The sequence below is a fragment of the Vespa mandarinia genome, chromosome 7 (genome assembly GCF_050613455.1).
Source record: "Vespa mandarinia isolate Hongniang chromosome 7, ASM5061345v1, whole genome shotgun sequence".
Lineage (NCBI taxonomy): Eukaryota > Metazoa > Arthropoda > Insecta > Hymenoptera > Vespidae > Vespa > Vespa mandarinia.
In genome coordinates, this window is record NC_140816.1 from 1,878,094 (window position 1) to 1,898,665 (window position 20,572).

Consider the following 20,572-nt stretch of genomic DNA (forward strand, 5'->3'; position numbering starts at 1 on the left):
TAACGATCATATCTTCGTCATACGTCAGAACATTTAAACCAGGCTTTTACTTGTAAAAGCTTAAAAATTACTCGTTTTTATATATAACTTTGGCAAAGAAAATAACATTTTTCATAAATCCGAACAGATAATCTCATAGAGAAAACCTTTATCTTTCAAATGAGCTCTTGATCATTAAAATCAAATAAAAATAGTAACAATGAGAATTCGTGACATAAATCCTTACAAAAGCATAAGAGAGAAGCCTTTTAAACGAATCATGTTCCGCGCGTTCTGCGCGTGAACACAGTTACGTATATGCGCATTCGCGGCGAACGTCAGGTGATAGCGCGAGTGGCTCTGTGATTCAAAGAGGTTAAGGGACTATTTGGAAAGAAATGGCAGCGATAAAGGGCCTCGCTAGGAATATCCCTTATTTAAAACAACAATTCGCGGCCCTTTTAGGAAATACCAGTACCAGCGTAAAGTTCATATGCATCGTAGTTCTGTTTTCGTACTGCCTTTCTTTCTCCTCAGAAGCAGTACGCGTTCTTAGCGTGACACCAGGTTATTTGATACCACCAGCCTTTTGGATCTGGACGGCCTTCACTTTTTGTTTTCTTGAAATACACTTTTGGGAAGTATGTGCTGACGTTGTGACTGTTGGTCTTTGTGGGAAATTGATAGAACCTCTTTGGGGTGCTATGGAAATGATGACCTTTTTTGCGGTTGTTAACTTTGGAGTAGCCGTATTTTCAGCACTGTTTTATTTATTTCTTTACATGTGCACCAATGATACTGATTTATTATTTGACATACATATTCATGGCCTGACAGGATATATCGCAGGTATTTGAGAATTAGTATTAGAGGATAAAAAAATATGGAAAAATAAGTATACAAGAGCAATTGTACCTCAGTTATACATATATCTTTCAGGTGTCGCGGTTGCAGTAAAACAGATTATGCCAGATCATATTTTAATAAAGACACCAATTGGAAAAATTACTAATAGGAATATACCTTTAATGGTTTGGATAGTTGGACTAACGCTTTGGTTAGTAGGATTATTGGAAGGTACACATCCAACTATGTTTCTAAGTGGATTATTAGTTTCCTGGACTTATCTTAGATTTTATCAAAGACATAATAATGGAACTAGAGGAGATATGGCTGATAATTTTACATTTGCAAGGTGATCATTTAAAATAAAATTTATCATTATATTAACTTCTGTTCTGTCAATATTATGATAATAATCTATTACAGTTTTTTTCCAAATGTATTACAACCTCCAATAGCAGTAGTAAGTAATACTGTACATGGTTTCTTTGTACGCATTGGACTTTGTAGAAAAGTAGTTAGAAGATTTGATATGTCAAATGCACCACCTGGCTTGGTAATTAATCTTCCTGGAATTGATCCTCATGATAGTGAAAGACGCAGGTTTGTATACAGCTTAATTATGTCATATAAAAACTGAAAAAGATAAAATGCTGAAAGATAACAGAAGTCTACTCTCTATTTCAAATAAATATACTTATTTGTTAATCAAAATATTAAAACTTTTATCACTTTTCAGACAAATAGCACTTAAAGCACTGAGCGAAAGATTAAGCAAAGATCATACAAAACCATGGCAACAAGATCGAACTAAAAAACATTCTCCTATACCACCTGCGATTTCTATACCAATTCCAGAATCTTCTACACCCAAACCACTTGCATCTCCTCTTATTCCACAAGTTAATGTCAATATACACAATCATCCTTCTACTAATACGTGATTACTTGATGCAGACTGATTTCAATAGGTTTATGTGTAAATACATTAAGAAGCTTCTAAAGAAAATGTTCCTAAAAATGGGTTTTATAATATGGCAATATACGGAATTCTATATATGTATTTTTCGTTAAAAATATATTTATATATTTATGTATATAATGCAACTGTTTCTATATTTGGTCATATTATGAAACAGAGTCATTCAAAACAATGGAAAAGTTATACACATACACATAAAGCATACATTATGAAACATAATATCGTAAACATTTTATTTTTACATTGTAAAATATTATCAAGTGCAACACATGTAATATAACTTCATAGGAAAAGCCTATAAATATTTTCAAATATTCGTATAAATTAATTTAGGAAAATCATTAATTCATTTCATGTTATTTAAAAAAAAAAACAGTATTTACTTCTACTTATCATAAAGATAAAAAATGAAAATAGCAACTATATTATAAAAAAGAATTAATATTTTTTTGAGTTTAACAATACGAAAAAAATGACCGAATAATTATCATTACAAGAAAATATGTTAATAACAATATTCTTTAATTTTTACATTTAAACAATATATATATAACAAATTATATATTTGATAGAGATCAATAAAACTTGAAGTATATATAATGTTGTTAGATATAATGCCATATTATATATATTAAAACATAATGATCTTTAGAAGATTCTTAAGAAATAGGAAGTATTAGATATATCTCTGTGAAACTTGTGATGCTGTTTTCCAACAGAAACCATGATCTTCGTTGCTAAAGATTATGGAATCTATTTACATAATCAGCGACTGTTGATAAATAATACAATAATTTAAATGTTTTGCGAGGAAATAACCTCGTAGCTTTATAATGCTGTTCCGTCTAAAGTTTAATAGAAAACCACTGGAAGGTTGATAAATGATGAAAATGAAAAATGGCTTCCAGTACAACAGTCGGACATTCCCATTAGGTACACCTTCAGACATAAAGAAAAATACAAATTTTTTAAATAGTAAACTTTTTACTACCACAATTGAGAAAATATTTTCAATAAATTAGACTGGCAATACAAAGAACATATACACATTGAAATCAGTAGCATAGTTTTCGAGTAAATAATATCTTATATAATTTACAGCTCATTCATGATACATAGGATGTCTCAATTAAGTTAAATATCTAAATTATTTCTGCTGCTATTGAAATTAAGAAAAAATAATTAATAAAAGTTTATATAGTTTGCATATTAATATCTGTTTTTTTATAATGTGACATTTAGATGAATTGAATGATCTTAAGTAAAAAAAAAAATTCACAAGAATTGGTTAATATAAAAAAAAAACGACAATGATCTTGAAATGGCATTCAAAATGATTTTGGAAGGATATTTTTTGTTATCACCAGATGCACGTCCTAGACCCATAAACTCTTCTTAATCATTTTTTCTTACTTTCTATAGTGGTAGAAATAATTTTGATATTCAACTTAATTGAGACACACTATATAAATACTTGTGATCAAATTAACATGCATAAGTATATTATGATAGTTTCTTTTTTATATTATCTCTTCACTGATATAATATCATTAGAATCTTTTTTGCAACAATTATCTTTGATGGTAGAATCTATGTTGAATTTCATATTTCGATAATGAAAATCTTGAAAAATTAATATTTGAGATATCAAGTAAATTTGATTATTATTAGATTCACAATCATCATATTAATATGTTATTGCACATGCATGTATTACATACATTCCAAATCTTTGTATGTTGAAGTGAAATGAGGGACTTCTATATTGCTTAATATCAAATGCAGCTAATACTGCAATGATTATTACAGATAAAGTAACTACTCTAAAAAAATACACAAAAAATAAACAGATTATGAAGATAGAACAGTCATTATGTAATTTAAAAAAAGGGAAAAACTATCTTGATGGACTGATGTAAATAAATCGAATGAGTTGTAAATACATAAAATACGACATGTAATGAGATGGGAACAAGACATTGAAAAGAAGCAGTGGTTATACATACGATTGTGTGATAGAATATGGTTCAAAACTATTTTTATGTATGATGTGAAAACATTCTGTCAATGTATGAATGTTTGTTATAATCTTAGCCTTTCACTTAATTTTCACAACACATTTTTTAAGTAATTCTATTTTAAAAACTCTTTAGTCAATTAATATTTATTATTGAAGGTATAGCTACTGTTGAAATATGAAAGGCTAAAATTAGAAGTATGAATGAACATTTGTTAAAGTCGTTGGGTATATTTTAAGAAAATAATGTAATAATCATTATTACACATTATATATATACATGTTATATATAGTTAGTTTTGTACATAAGTTATAACAGTTAAAGTCCTATCAATATTAAAGTCTAAAAACAAAAAAATCAGTTTCATACTTTGAATTCTACTTATATATGTGCATGTATTTATAGAATCATGTTAAGAAAAATTTATTTTTTAAAAAACGAAAAAATTTTCCTTTTGTTTATAAAATTATTGCTATATCACGTGTACGTTGTAAAGTTTGCATCAATACTTAAATAGTAAAACATATTAAACGAAAAATGATTTTTATGATGTAATAAAATATTTCATCATGAAAAATATAGTAGCAGGTATTAAAACAAATTATTTGTATAATTAAAACATTTTTTTATTGCTATAGAGCCATAATTTTAGTAGCTTTATATCATGGTTATATTATATATACTCTTAAAAAGTATAAAATATTTCAAGATTATTTTTTCCTAAAAGCCAATGAAATTCACATTGGCAATAAGTTTATACAATTCGCTGTATATTATCCATGTTAGTTTTATCACAACACCTTAATGCAGTTTTCACAATGATCACTAAATAGTATCATTAATTCTTATCTATAAAATTGTTGCTGATGTTGTGACCACTGAGGTTGTGGTGGTGGTGGTTGTTGTGGTGGTGGTGGACCATATTGTGAATCTTGTATATATCCTGTAGGGGATGGCCTTATTGAAGTTGGAGCGGAAGATACATATTGCTGCTGAGATGGAGGTTGTGGCACATAAGATACTTGTGTTGGATGTTGAGCTTGTGGATAATATTGCTGTGTCTGTGAAACAGGTGGTGGAACATTGTATGTTCCATAATTCACTTGTGGAGGTGGAGGAGGATAATAATGATGACCTTGTTGTGAATGAATTTCATGTGTCGTCATAGTAGTATCTTGAATAGGTACAGTTATGAGATTAGTTCGCATAGGTCCATTACTTGGAGGAGGTGGTGCAGAATTTTGTGGATAATTTTGCATAGATATGATTGTTTGAGGTCTATGTTGCTGCCTATGTTCCACAGATTGTTGGTTCACCATTGAGTTCACTCTTGGATCATTTCCCATAATGGGTTGCACCATGTGAGATTGCACTGACTTTATTCGTGTATTCTGCATTGAAACAGAAGACACTTTAGACAATTGTGATTCGATATCTGATTTAGAATGCACGTATTGGGGAGGTTCAACTTGCATTCCCTGAACCGGTTGTGGAGGAGCAGATATATGTCGATGATTAATATGTGCCTAACAAAAATAGTAAAATGATCAAAATTATTCTTTTTCTTGATCATTAAATTAAATTATATAAAAATATAAAGTACCTGCAAATCTCGTTGACTAAGATATGTTCTTCTACAACCAGCATTTCCATACCTTGTTCCCCCATGAGTACACATGAATACAGTACCCAAACCTGTTTGTTCTACTCTAGAAACTTTTTCCATACAACGTGGGCAAACTTTATCTTCTCGTTTGGCACAAGATAAACAAAATACATGTTTACAAGGTATCTATAATAATATAATAAATACAGAATATTCTTTACCTTCTATTATATATATATATATATATATATATATATATATATATATATATATATATAATAGAATATATACATATATATATATGTATATATATTGTATATTATGTATATATATGCATCTTTCATAAATTATGTTCATAATATTGTCATATCTCACCATACGTCCATAAATAAGAATAGGTTTCAGACACTTGTCGCAACAATGTATCATAGGATTAAGAACTTTTTCACCAATGAGATTAACACGATGGTCCCATCTTAAACGTAACATTGGTTCAGGAGGTCCTCTATTAATGGTTGTAAAAGTTGGTGCTTCCAGTTGTGATATATCCGCTTCCAAATCGAATTGTTGCTCCAAAGGAGCTTGCTGCAATGGTGGCGGTTCATGTTCTTCTGGTTCACCAGTTGTAACTTCTGCTGGAGTTTCTTCTGTTTGTTGGGGTGTATCTTCTTCATCGCTTTCAATTACCTATACATACATACTTTTTTATAAAATCTTAATATAAAAATAATTTCTTAAAACTTGAATTTACTTATTTACTTTAACTTGTTTCTTTGTTCTTCCTCTAGTCCTGCCACGAGCACGACCACGGGCTCTACCTCGAGCTCTGCCTCTCATTCTTTTACCGCCATCTTCCTCCATCACTGAAATTAATATTAAGTGTCAAGAAATTAATACAAAATAACACGTATAATACTCCTAGAACTAAATAGATAATCATTAAATGATTTATCGTCGGTTCTACAATAATACTTCAGGATAAAGGTTATGTGACGAAATGTTAAATATACAATATAAATTGTAAAGAATAAATAAGACGACAATGCAAACAATTACAATTACTAGGATCAAACAGATATATTTATAAACAGATAATGCTTACAATAGAAACGTATTTTCTTCTACAAAATATTTATATTCAGTACGTTATTTTTTTCATTACATTCCGTCATCTCATATATAATACACTGCTACGTTCTTCAATGAGTTGATCCATGTGACGTACTCTTACCGTTTCCATGGAAACGATACTATATTTGTGTGTGAAAGCAGATATGTATATATTCTACTAGTATCTTATGCACTACTAGCATTTTTTTATGTTGTGTTTTACAATTAATTTGTTCCTACTAATTAATTATCTTAAAAAAAATTTCTTTATAAATATATCATTATTAATTGTTATATTATTACTCATAAATAAAGATGTAAATATAACAAATAAATATGATGATAATACATATTATTTCATGGACAATCAATGCCATACTTGTTCTTTTCCCGCTCCTAAGAGCTTAAAATGTGTTCATGAATAATTTGATAGTGTGTGTGGGGCATCCATATAAGTTATATTAGTAAGACGCTCCGATTATTGCACAGTTATTTAGAATTTAGATTTAATAATACTTTAAGAAAAAGGAATGTCGTGTTGCGATGGAAATGATGAAGAGGAACAAAGACCGCAACCAACTCGCGTACGGGGATGCACGGATATTTTCTGGATGTGTTTTTTTATAGCATTTTGGTTTCTTATGGTATAGTAATAATGTTTGTTTTTATACACTATTTCAAATTAATTATGACCAATGTCATGAGGTTATAATTTACCAATTTGAGATTTTAATTTATCGATTTTTTTAAAAAATCAAACTATTTTTAAAGCTGTAATGGATATTAACATAAATAACATAGAGTCATACAAATATATTTACATTTACAATTTTATGTTCTATTATATAAATATATATATATATATATATATATATATATATATATATATGCTTCATATATTATTATAATTTATAGATTTTAATAGCAGCTTTTGCATTGGTATATGGTAATCCATTACGTCTCATAAATGGATATGATAGCTTTGGTAATACATGCGGTATGAAAAATAATCCAAAATTTGGGAGCATGGAGCTTTTTGGACAAGATACTAGTGATAAACCGTTAGTTTATATGATCATATTTTTTTTCATTGGTGTTTACTAATATTATTTTTTAATTAATTTTGATTATACTTTTTACAGATATTTATTTTTCCTTGACGTAAAAAATGTATCACAGTCTTTAAAAATTTGTGTCAAAAAATGTCCTGATAGAACTATGATAACTATGAACGATATATGTCAATTTTATAAAGAAACAGGTTCTCAGTTATGCCATGATAAACCAGGAAATGATTTTAGTGCTTGTAGTACTGGAATTAATAAGCACAATAAGACAGGATCTTGTCCTGAACTACCTGTTTACAATAGCATTCCAATACTTAATCGTTGCATTCCGAAGGCTGTTCAAGATGTAGGGGAAACAATTATTTCTAACTTATATGGTCTCATTAATTCATGGGATGTGATTGAACAAATATTAGGTGATCTATATAAAACTTGGAGAGAAATCTTAGCATTATCCTTTTTAGCTTTTGGTAAGTACATTACATTTTGCTCCACGATTACATAATTTAATATGTTTTAAAATTAATACAGAAATATTGTCTAGTACTGTCCCTTTTCATGATTGCCATCTTTCATTTGTTGGCAAGTATTGTAACTTGGATAGTAATGATCCTTGTCAGCATTGCATCAGTAGGTGAGTAAAATAAATATTTTACTATAAATTAATAATTATAGGTTAAATTACACATAAAATTGTTATACAGCTGGAACAGGATTATTATGGTGGACATATATAGGAATAAAAAGAACATTAGATAAAACAGATCCAAATCAACTTTTAGAAGAATCAGTTAGAAATGAAAGAGCTTTTTTAATATTTTCTATTATCGCAACAATAATAACAGTAAGTATAATTTATTTATTCTTCTTATCACATATACTTAATTAATACAAATAAATTAATTTAACAATATTTGTATTTTGTAGATTATACTGTTGTTACTTGTTTTTGTTTTACGTAAACGTATTAGTTTTATGACAGCATTATTTAGGGAAAGTGCAAAATGTTTAGGAGAACTACCTGGTTTATTTTTCCAACCATTATTAACCTTTACTGCTTTAATTCTATTCTTTGCTTTTTGGGTTACAGTCATCTTATGTCTTGCTACAGCTAGTAAGTATACTTATTCCCTGTTGTGACAAAAAATGTTTCTTAACATTTACCTTTAACTTGTTTTAAATTGAATAAAAATTAATTTCAGATTATCCAGGTACAAAATCAGTTCAAATGTATAAAAATCATATATTTGATCCTCTGAATTTAAGTTCTCTTGGAGAAAAAAATATTTTTATACAAGAAGAAAAACTAAGCATTTCTATACATAAATTTAAAAGTAATGTATTTCCAATTGTTTATACTATAATTATAACAAGTGATAAATACGATTTTTTCTTTAACCTATGAATATGTTTTAGCATTTACGCTCGTTGAATACGTTGATGCAACTTGGGTAAAATATATGTGGTGGGTTTATATAATAGGTTTGATATGGACATCAGAATTTATAATTGCTTGTCAAGATATGGTAATAGCTGGTGCAGTTGCACATTGGTATTTCAGGTAATGTTTATTGTAATTAAATAAAAGCATATATATATATGTATACATAATTAATATATATATATATATATATATATAATTAATGTATATAATTTAGATGTAATAATATATTTCAGAGATAAGGATGCAAGCTTATCACCAGTATGTTCAGCTATTGGAAACTTGATTAGTTATCATTTGGGTTCGGTTGCTTGTGGATCATTCTTAATAACTCTTTTTAAATTACCTCGTCTTATTTTGACATATTTGCACAAGAAGTAAGTAAAAAATTAATTAAATTTATTGCAAAATCATTCATATTAATTAAGTCTTAATTTCACTATAGATTTGAGAAAAACAAAGAAACTTCTCCATGTGCACAATGTGGTCTGAAGTGTTGTATTTGTTGTTTTTATTGTTTAGAAAAGTTTATCAGGTATATGAACCATAATGCATATACAGTTGTTGCCATTGAAGGAACAAATTTTTGCAATGCTGCTAGAATTGTAAGTCCAATATTACTGTCATTATTGGAAATATATATTGATTACCTTTTAAAAATATAAATTTGTTATAGGCTTTCAAAACAATTGTTGATAATGCTCTACAAGTAGCTGTAATTAATGGTATAGGAGATTTTATATTATTCTTAGGAAAATGTTTTGTCACAGCTGCTACAGGAAGTGTTGGATTACTCTTCATGAGGCATGATCCACGATTGCATTTTTATGCGGCACCAATTTTTATTACTTGTATTTTTGCATTTTTTATTGCACATTGCATTATTTCATTATACGAGGTATATAAATTTTTACTACTTGTTATAAATAATGTATTGTTTTCTCAGCCATAATCTTATTCGATATTTTTTTTTTATTTTCAGACTGTTATAGATACTTTATTTTTATGTATATGTGAAGATAGAAATTTAGGTGGAGAAAATGGAAAATGGCGTCAGTCTCCATTAGCACACATTGGATCAGATGTTAATACAAATGGTCAGCAATCTCATGAATTATCACCAATGAATACATAAACACACATTTGAATATTAGTATTAATTTATATTGCAATTCTTCCATAGCTTATTCAAATGTCTTTCAGATATATTTTTTCTATTATCATTTTTGTAACAATATATAGTTATTCATTTCAGTATTTTTTTTATTTTATGAAAACTACATATTGTTTATAGTGATAACTTCAATTACAAATATGCCTTATGCAATATAGATTAATAATAGAATTTTAAATAATATATTAGATATATAATTTTTAAATAATATGAATGTAAAGTAAAATTTATGATTTATATAAATCAGAATCAATCAAGAGAAATATTTTTGAGATGCATTATATGCCTAATATGAGATTTTTTATCTATACAACGACACTATAGTTATACATGATGTTATATAGATAGCAGATTTTTATAAGATAGGTATACAACTTTTAGTTTGCAGACAGTTTTATTAATATAAAATGAGGCTTTAGATTTGTGACTAATATGAACTTCATAAGGAATATGCATTTATAAAGATTATATATATTAGAATGAGATTTTTTTTTTAAATTTATTTTTATGGTAAAATTAATCTATGTTTTAAAGAGATATATTATGTACCTATAATGCTTATATGGCTGCTAAAATATGATTTACATAAGTGCCATTAAATTTATACAAAAAGAATTGTAATTATTGTCAGTAACGTTGGAATCGAACTTAATGATATATTTAATATGAATTTATGTATAAACTTATACCTTTTATGCAAGGTGTATCATGTAATTCATATATATTTTATCTTTAGTTAGTAGTATCTTGAACTATTAGTTCCTTACAAACTATAAATATTAAATATATCTTTAACGCACATTTAATTGCAATGTTACTAGCATATATACGAATTAACTATATCTAAGTATACAGAATGTTATACGTTATACATATTTTCTATTACACTATCATTTGTATCTAAGATAACTTGTGACATTTTGATGTCTTTCTAAGTATTATTTTTAATTAAGACTTTTATATTAAGACTTTTACATTTGCATTTAATAATTTAATTATTGCTGAGAAGTGTACTTATTATGCTACCTGCTATAAATTTATTAACATGCACCAAAATCATATGATAATATAAGGTACAAATATATAACAACTGTAAAAAATTTTAAGAACAATATATGTGAATTTTATTATTATGTAACAAAGATATAATCACACAAGTATAAAATGTTTAATCAGTGTTTGATATTTTTTTTTACTTTCTTGTTTGTAAGTCTTTTCTTTTTGACTTTTTTATTTAATGGTTTATTTAATTGTTTACTTGGAGACTTATTTCTTTTTCTCATTATAATCCTTTTTGGACTTTCCATTTTTTCTATTTCTTCTTCTTCTTTATCCTTACTTTGTAATTCTAAAGCCTTTTCAATTGGATCACCTTTAAATATTTCATCCACAGGATTTAAAGCATAACTTTCTTTTGGTTTATTAGCTTGCTGTACCATCTTTTGCTCCAATCTATTCACATATTTACCAGCAGCTTTCTTATTTAATAATTGTCGATACTATAATTATAAAATAAATAGATTAATTTATTTTATTATATAATTATTATTAATTTATTATTAAGATTAATTTATTATTAATTTGATTTTATTCTATTTAACATTATTAATATTACCTTAGCAGGTGAAACATAAAGAGGATTATCCCATAATGTTTCTCCACCAAAACTATTAACAAATATTTTAACTGGATTTAAAACAAATCTAGGTCCAATTTCTGCTAATCCTCCATCTTCAGTGAGAATTTGAAAGTTTCTAAACCATATTCTATTATCTAATACAGTAAATGTGTAAACATGATCAAAGAATGGTTGACTTTTCGGATGATGATATGGAACACCAAATATTTGAATGAATAACTCTTTCAAAAGATTGTAATGTGGTTTTGTATTGAAATTTTCATCAAATGAAAGTAACGGGCGAGATCCTCTTAAACAATTTCCTGTCATCTTTAATTCGCCCATGGTATAAACTATAATAAAAATAATTTAAAAGATAACTTTAAATACATCTATAATATAAATGGATACTTTTCACATTGCAGTAATATATTACATACTATTTTCAACTAAAAATTTAGCACAAGGTCCTGCAGATATATTAGAAAACCAAACGTAAAGATCCCTTTTTCTTCGACCTTCAAAAAGTATACATTTATTGCAATTCTTCATTTGACACATTTCATTAACAACCTGCAAATCTTTGGAACGTTCCATTTTACTTTCAGGTCGATGATGTGGCATAAGAGTCTTTATATCTTCCATAAGATGACGATGAATATGACCAATACCCCTGGTTGAAAACACTAATATACGCTGCTTGTTTATCCATTTTATCTAACAATTAATACATTTAAAAGATTTACTTATAACTTTTCCTTAAATATAATTTCTCATTTCAATTATTGCGGTATATATAATTTCCAATAGTGAGGTTATTTACTAACCTTTTTCGGTGGAGGTTCGTCTGACATTCTTTTTATCGGTGGTAAATTTGTTTCTGTTGTTTCTGTAGTTTCTTCATTTTCTAATTGTTTCCTCTTCTTTGTCATTATTTACAAAAAGTTAATAATACTGTAAAAGAAAAACCTAATTGTGATAGACGACGGGACAAAAAACGAAACGAACGCGACTGTTGCACGTTACTACATGTGTTTCCGGCAGAACACGAGACATGGCGTATTTCTTACGCATGCTCTTTAGTTAAAATAAAATCAATGATAAAAATGTTTAAATTGAATCGATTATATACATATATTGCTTTAAAAATAGTATAATCATAAAATAGAATGTTTTGAACTTTCATCGTTTTATTCATGCGAAAGGACTTGTTTCATGTTCATACAATGAAAGTACAAATCAAGCGTGAAATCCAATGATGACACTCATAAACAGTCATAACTGTATCCAGTCTTACGAAAAACGCACCGCGCTTAAAATTACAAACCTTTATTTTATTATCACACGTGTTTAATAATACGTGTATATTGTATATGTAAGTAATACGTCGATTAATTTTAATATTTGTTAGTTCGTTATCGTTATCACTTTATATATATATATATATATATAGCTGGGTATAAAATATATGATAAGAAAGGATATTCACATTAAACGGTAACGTCATCATTACAGACTAATAACAAATTGTGGAATAATGTCGTGAACTTTGCTTATTATAAATACATTTTTTCGCTAATGAATCGATTTATAAACAATTCATGATTCAATAGTTGCTTTATATATATATATATATATATATATATATGAGTATATATATATATATATATATGAATATATATATATATATATATATATATGAATATATATATATATGAATGTGTATATATATATATGAATGTGTATATATATATATGAATGTATATATATATATACATATATATATACATATATATATGAATATAAACATGTACATATATATGAATGTATATATATACATATATATATTCATATATATATACATATATATATGAATATAAACATGTATATATATATATGAATGTATATATATACATATATATATATTTACATATATATATGAATATAAACATGTATATATATATACATGTAATACATATATATATATACATATATATATACATATATATATTTACATATATATATGAATATAAACATGTATATATATATACATGTAATACATATATATATATACATATATATATATACATATATATATACATATATATATTTACATATATATATGAATATAAACATGTATATATATATACATGTAATACATATATATATATATATGCATATCACATGATCAACATATTTTGTATAAAGTATACATGTTGGATATATATATATAAGTATGAATTATACAGCAACTATTGTAGTCTTATTATAATTTTGCATCGTGTAATTCACACACTTAAAAATACATAAACCTATTTCGTGCATATATATAAACAATTATACAAATTATATAAAATCAAATAATAGAATATTTTTGTATTTCTTTATATTGTATTAATGTTACTAATATACTTAATTAAGTACAAAATATTTTATAAAGGAAATATATAAGTAGTATTCCAATAAAGCAACATATAAATATTACTTTCACATTAACATTTTTTTAATTTCTTCTTTATATTTATCATTTATTCCTAACAACCATAATATTTATAAATTAAAAATTAGTTGTATAAGTATTTAAAAAAAAAACTTATTACAAAAACTAAGTATATCAATATATACATATATATATATATATATATATATATATATATATATATATATCTAGATACATAATTATATATAAATAATATTTTAAAAAGTAAATGGAATAATATGGATTCACTGTTTAATCATCTCAAATATCACATAATACTTAAAGATTACAAGCGATCATTATTTTGTTACTATAGACATTATATTCTCTATATCTATTTAATGCAAATCAATCAAAACTTCAAGTATTTATATAAAGCACCTAATTCCTATTATAATAGATATATTTTGAAACATATTTATAAGTAAAAATATTGTCCTGCCTCACATGAAACAATGAAAAGCAATGAAACAAATCTGTTATTCTTTACTTGATATTCCATGTTTGAGAAAATTTGCAATAGTAAGAAACTATTATGAATCGACTATTATGCATTAAGAGTATATTTAATTTATTACATATCTTCGTTGATCTTGGTAATTCATGCACTGCAAAATATGTCCAACCTTATTTATATCTATCACAAAAACAATGATATATGAAGATGTAAATGGTTACTTAATATAAAGATTATATATTCTTTTTGCATTTAGCAAATGATTTAAATGATAATACAATAAAAAAATGTGACTAGTTGTCTATTTAAAAAGTTTTTGAATGCTTAGTTCATAAAAAAAATGTTTTTACATATATAAATGCTTTATTATAACAGTTAATTTTAATCACAATGTTGTGAGACTGTATTAAATTTTTAAATATTATTAAAAATTATAACAGAGTAAATGATTGAAAAAAAACTGTGTGCTAAGAAGACATACAAATGTATTATCTAATACATTCCAGCGCATTATCTTTGCTTGAAAATTATTTTCGCGTTTTTGTAAACGAATATCTTTATTTTTAATTAATACAAGAAAATAATATACTATAGAATTGTGCTTTCCATTTATACAGTCAATAATTCTTTGCTAATATAAATTCGATCAGAATTTCAGCAGTACTTGGTGTTCAATTAAAAATCTATCTAAACTATCTATGGTAAATAATACAAATATTTTTGTTCCCTTTCTGAAAAAAGTTAGATGAAAATGCTAAATCTATTCATTTTTTATTAATAGTAAAGTCCGGATATAGAACACATATTTGCACATGAACTGCCTTCGAAGTTCTGACATATAAAAATGCTATATTGTACATTCACTTTCATAATACTGTGAATGGATTTCATCTTAATTCTAGATGGAGTATTAGGATTTTTCTGCGATGGCATTATGCATGGATTTATTTTTTGAACAGAAAATAGTTTAAATTTGGAAAAGGATTGAAATTTCTATTATTTAAAACTTAAATGTTAAATTTGTTCATTGGAATGCTGTGTCGATAACATTTCGGTTTCAACATAGGGACGTCAATTTTATGATTATGTTAAAATTAATAAAAATGATTATTAAGATATTATGATAAATAGCATAGAAAATTGATAAAATATATTAATTTGTGGGCGATCAATTATTGAACAAATTGAAATTTTATATATTTTAATTTTAATGGTTTCTATGAAAATAAAAACATTTAAAATAGCAAAATTCTACATATCATATGCAATTCCAATTAGAATAAAGGAAACCATTATTTGTTAACATATTTTATAAAAATCGTATTGCTAGTTAAATTTAATTTTCTAACATTTTCATTAATTCTTTAAAATATTTTTAGTCTATGTTCAACCTAAAAAGTACACATTAACATATAACTTTTTGAAAACGAAATTAAATTATCATACTGAAGGCAAATAATATAAAGTTAAAATATGAAATAAATATAATTGGTAAATACATATTTTTGATTGTTTAAAAGAAGAACATGATTATGCATTCAAACTAAAAAGCCAATCCAAATTAAACCAAAAATTTAGTTGCTTAGCAACTTTAATCATGCAGAAAAATAATTATCTAATTAAACCTAAACTTTTCCTAGAGCTTCAGTTGCTTCTCCATTGGCAGTAATTTTACATCTTTTTAAAGGATGATTGTACATGGTTTGCAGTGGAACATGAAGGAGTTCCATAATTTGTATGAAATTAGGCTCTGCAACAGTAATATTAGTATATTTGAAAAGATATCACTAGTTTTCTTTTTTCTTAATTCTATCATTAAAATCTTACCATTCTCTGCAGTGATGTATCCATGTCTAATTAAAAAGTCAAGTACAACTGGTACTGATGTAGTTTTAAAATTTGTAGAAGCTATCCTTTCTAAACATTCATTTACTGGAAGCAATTCAAAAGTCTCTACTTCTCCATCACTGTTACTTGGGACAAAATCTGGTGGTAATTCAAGATCAAAAACAAATTCTGTATTGGGAAACAATCCTCTTTCACTTTCGAAGAATAATGAAACACATCCAACACTTTTTAATTTTTCAATAAGATTATTAGGGATACTGGCTTCTTCTCCGGCTTCTTTTATAGCAGTTTCATTAATACCAAAACCAACACTTAATCCACCACTGACCATATTATCCCAATATCCTGGCCATGTTTGCTTATTAGGACTACGCTTTTGTAACCATATTGACAATCCTTTTATAGGATCCATAACATATCCATTTATATCAACACCATATTTACGAATTCCAAATAGACCTGTATATATTAAAAATAAGATCAAAGTAGAATATCTTATTTTATATTATAAATTAATATACTTACATGTTGCAGATCGATCCATTTTAAATAAAGGTTGTGTATTAAACTGAGCACGAACTTCATAATATTCTTCTCTCCAACCATGTAATGTAATAAACTTTTCATCTGCCTTCCACTTTCGTAATACTTCTTCCACACGAGCACTTCTTTCTGCATAATCCCGAAATGCAGGATTTAATTGTACATATTCCGGATGTACTTGAAATACCTTAAATTTATAAAAATATTAATATTGAGAATAAAATATCTCCTTCTATATATAATAGCAAAGGGCAAAATTATTTACTTGTGGATGATTTAATAACTCTTTCATTACATCTGGCCTTACAAGACCTACTTGCTGTCCATCAACGACAAAGGCTCTGCATTCACCTGCATGGAACCCTAAACAGTTTTGATTATATTTAATAAAAATCTTATATATTTTTATAAGTACACCATAAAAATTAATATTTGAAGTGTTTTTTGTTTAAATATATTTCAAAAGCTGAAAAATAACTGCATGGACTATCAATAAACTATATTTCAAGTCACTGAACCTCAAGATATTATTACAAAAATAATTTAAATAGTATATCATATAATAATGGTATATACATACAATCCAAAGTAAAATCATAACATTATAGATAGTAACATCTTTATATAACATATCTTAAAGCATTATTTCTAAATTTATTGATGTAACCTTATACCAGTAAATATTTATAATAAAAAATTAACAATATACAATATAATATTAATAACAGATTTAAAGTAGAAGAATGATAATGTTATTCAAAGTGCATGAAACTATAATAAATTAATCTTAAGATCATCCAGTATATTTCTTTACTTGAACGAAAGTACAAAGATAAATACGCAACACTTGAAATCAATATCTTGGCGGACAGTATGAAAAACAGCGCGTCCTATATTATTACACATCTTAGAAGGCGATATTCGAACAAAAGAAAAAAATTATAGTTCAATTTGACTTACCTGACAGATAAAAGCAATTGACTTTATTTGCGAGTTTCAATAAACGTGACATTGGATCCGTATGATTATCCGTCATGATGTTTCGACCTCGTCAGCCAGCTGTGATAAAAAATCCTGCCATCGAACATAAGATACGTCAGATATGTGTTAGATTGGCTTTCTGCGCATCCTGCATACTCATTTTAAAATTAAACGTTTCTTCTGATTGGTGAAACGGTTTCTATGCATCCATTCTACGCCAATACGACGAAGGATATGTTCAGATTCAACTTGCTAAGTAACTAGTTACTTTGAATCTTTTTTATTTTATTTTTTTATCTCCAAAGTGAATTCACTTCGACAAATAAAACTAATTCTAGTCAGTAAAATATGAGATTCATAACTCTTTAAATTCTTGACATTATTATATAGGTTATCAGTTTTTTATCAAGACTGATATGAGAACTTATATAACATAAGTGAATCTTTCTCTAAAGATTTATAATATATCTATAAATAATAGATACATATATGTATATATATATATATATATATATATATATATATATATATAACATGTAGTAATAATTATTAGAATAATTTACACAATCAAAGTAATAATTCACAAGCATAAAATGAATGTTACATTCATATTGCATTGTGATCCAGAGAATAGAAATAGTACATTTTTAAATTATGTATTCAGCATGTTACTACGTTTCAGTATTTTTCTTTCGCTTTTAAAACTCTTTTAAAAGCTAATAAATATTTAGTAAAAAGAAAAAATTTATTGTCTATTCTGTAGACTTTCTAATTGTTCCCACTAGAGAGCACCACCATTTTGATCAGAACAAAGCACATTAATGTAAAAACGCACATTGAATTTATATATTGTCAGTTTGAATTATTTTATAATTTCTGAAATAAAATAAGTTAAGTGTGAATTACAATGGCGATTACATCTGAATCTGATTCTGAAGTAAATTCTTCGGACGAGGAGGTAAGAATATCATATTTAACTTTTCTATCAGCAAAATCATTTTTGATAAACATAACCTTTCTTTTTCTTTTCACATGTATAGTTACAAGAAGCTCTTGCATCGGGCTTATTAAAACCTGGTCTCAATGCTATCATTGAAACAAACAAGAGAGAACACAAGAATAATGTTGTAAGTAAAAAGTTGATATTAAAAAAAATTGAGTTTCAGTCGTAATAAATATTTAACACAAACATACCAATTTTTAATGCAAATTTGAAATGTTTAGATTGTAATGAAAAAGAAATTAGAAGAAATAAAATTAAATTTGCCCTGGATAGAGAGGTTGGATATGGTCAATGCTTTAGCACCACTAGCTCCAGAGTTAGCGCTTCAAATGCAAGAACAAGAAGTAAGACGTGCCAAACAATTACAAGGAAATAAAAAATTACCTCAATTTGATCCGTCGGAAGATCCTGTTTTAAATGACTTTCGTAGAGAAACAATGTTTCATCGGCAAGCACAAGGTGCTGTTGTTGATGCCATAGCAAGAATAAAGAAACTTGGTATCCCAACTATTAGACCAGATGATTATTTTGCAGAAATGGCTAAAACTGATAAGCATATGCAAAAAATTAGAGAAAATCTGATGAAAAAGAAAATTATCGCGCAAAGATCAGAGAAAGTAAGACAGATGAGACAGCAGAGGAAAATAAGCAAACAGATGCAAGTAGAAGCAACTTTGAAGAAACATGCGGAAAAAAGAAAAATGTTAGAAGAAGTAAAAAAATATCGTAAAGGTATAAGACAAGATTTGGACTTTTTAGAAGATAAGAAAAAACCACAATATAAGTCAGGTAATAGAAAGTTAGATCCAAAGGTTCAAGCTAAGATTAACATGAAAAATGCTAAATATGGTTATGGTGGTAAAAAGCGTGATAGTAAGAGGAATACCAAATCTAGTTCAGCGGATGTTTCTGAATACCGAAAACCACAAAAACCAGGTCAGGGACGTAAGGGTAAAGGTGGAAAGACAAAACAGCAAAGGCCTGGTAAAAATCGTAGAATACAGATGAAAGCTAGGAAAAAATAAAATTGTTTAAATCTTAATTCTTATTTTCAAGAATGATGATGTACGATACATAAAATAATAGAAAAAAAAAAAAAAAGAAAAATTATTATTTTTAATTATATATATATACATGATAATTAAACTCTTTGTACAAAATAAATAACCGTATTATAATCCTGAGCTATTTACTTTTGTGTCGATCGTTTGCAGTCATTCAATCGAATAAATATATTTCGTTTATCAATTATTACTGTTGCTATATTTAAGCGATTAATAGATGTGGATTTTAAACAATTTTTTGTTTTAAAAAATTGATAAGTTATATTGCCCTTTTTTTATTAATCCAATAAAAATAAATGTTAATATTTGGATTAATTTTAACCAATCACATAACGCGAATGGCATTCTTTTAATAACCA

The 20,572-nt window shown here is 26.5% G+C and overlaps 6 protein-coding genes across 7 annotated transcripts; 3 read left to right on the top strand and 3 right to left on the bottom strand.

The window, feature by feature from the left end:
- Positions 1-217: 217 nt before the first annotated feature.
- On the top strand, positions 218-4,235 carry LOC118440473 (transmembrane protein 115). 2 transcript variants are annotated; one of them, XM_085658160.1, is made up of 4 exons: positions 218-828; positions 919-1,174; positions 1,249-1,425; positions 3,614-4,220. In XM_085658160.1, the coding sequence occupies exons 1-4, from the start codon at positions 378-380 to the stop codon at positions 3,615-3,617; spliced, it is 888 nt and encodes a 295-aa protein (XP_085514286.1). In that variant the 5' UTR covers positions 218-377; the 3' UTR covers positions 3,618-4,220. The 2 variants fall into 2 exon arrangements, with proteins under 2 accessions (XP_085514286.1, XP_035719461.1); XM_035863568.2 differs by having other exon boundaries at positions 269-828; positions 1,562-4,235.
- A 192-nt stretch (positions 4,236-4,427) lies between these two features.
- On the bottom strand, positions 4,428-6,679 carry Hakai (E3 ubiquitin-protein ligase Hakai). Its single transcript, XM_035863392.2, has 5 exons — positions 6,531-6,679; positions 6,188-6,291; positions 5,804-6,115; positions 5,426-5,614; positions 4,428-5,348 (listed from the first exon to the last, which is right to left on the bottom strand). The coding sequence occupies exons 2-5, from the start codon at positions 6,287-6,289 to the stop codon at positions 4,668-4,670; spliced, it is 1,284 nt and encodes a 427-aa protein (XP_035719285.2). The 5' UTR covers positions 6,290-6,291; positions 6,531-6,679; the 3' UTR covers positions 4,428-4,667.
- On the top strand, positions 6,110-10,831 carry Ctl1 (choline transporter-like protein 1). The gene is made up of 12 exons (XM_035863397.2): positions 6,110-7,182; positions 7,454-7,599; positions 7,681-8,075; positions 8,150-8,239; positions 8,310-8,449; positions 8,533-8,719; positions 8,808-8,939; positions 9,022-9,166; positions 9,283-9,423; positions 9,492-9,651; positions 9,723-9,944; positions 10,029-10,831. Exons 1-12 carry the CDS (start codon positions 7,069-7,071, stop codon positions 10,179-10,181), a joined length of 2,025 nt encoding a protein of 674 aa, XP_035719290.2. The 5' UTR covers positions 6,110-7,068; the 3' UTR covers positions 10,182-10,831.
- Positions 10,832-11,200: 369 nt separating this feature from the next.
- LOC118440418 (ribosome biogenesis protein BRX1 homolog) lies at positions 11,201-12,792 on the bottom strand. The gene is made up of 4 exons (XM_035863398.2): positions 12,666-12,792; positions 12,279-12,555; positions 11,836-12,191; positions 11,201-11,719 (listed from the first exon to the last, which is right to left on the bottom strand). Exons 1-4 carry the CDS (start codon positions 12,768-12,770, stop codon positions 11,393-11,395), a joined length of 1,065 nt encoding a protein of 354 aa, XP_035719291.1. The 5' UTR covers positions 12,771-12,792; the 3' UTR covers positions 11,201-11,392.
- A 2,898-nt stretch (positions 12,793-15,690) lies between these two features.
- On the bottom strand, positions 15,691-18,286 carry LOC118440300 (uncharacterized). Its single transcript, XM_035863136.2, has 5 exons — positions 18,126-18,286; positions 17,431-17,528; positions 17,148-17,352; positions 16,602-17,081; positions 15,691-16,524 (listed from the first exon to the last, which is right to left on the bottom strand). Exons 1-5 carry the CDS (start codon positions 18,199-18,201, stop codon positions 16,400-16,402), a joined length of 984 nt encoding a protein of 327 aa, XP_035719029.1. The 5' UTR covers positions 18,202-18,286; the 3' UTR covers positions 15,691-16,399.
- Positions 18,287-18,832: 546 nt separating this feature from the next.
- Positions 18,833-20,327, top strand: LOC118440301 (putative rRNA-processing protein EBP2 homolog). Its single transcript, XM_035863138.2, has 3 exons — positions 18,833-19,104; positions 19,187-19,273; positions 19,371-20,327. Exons 1-3 carry the CDS (start codon positions 19,054-19,056, stop codon positions 20,172-20,174), a joined length of 942 nt encoding a protein of 313 aa, XP_035719031.1. The 5' UTR covers positions 18,833-19,053; the 3' UTR covers positions 20,175-20,327.
- Positions 20,328-20,572: the final 245 nt, after the last annotated feature.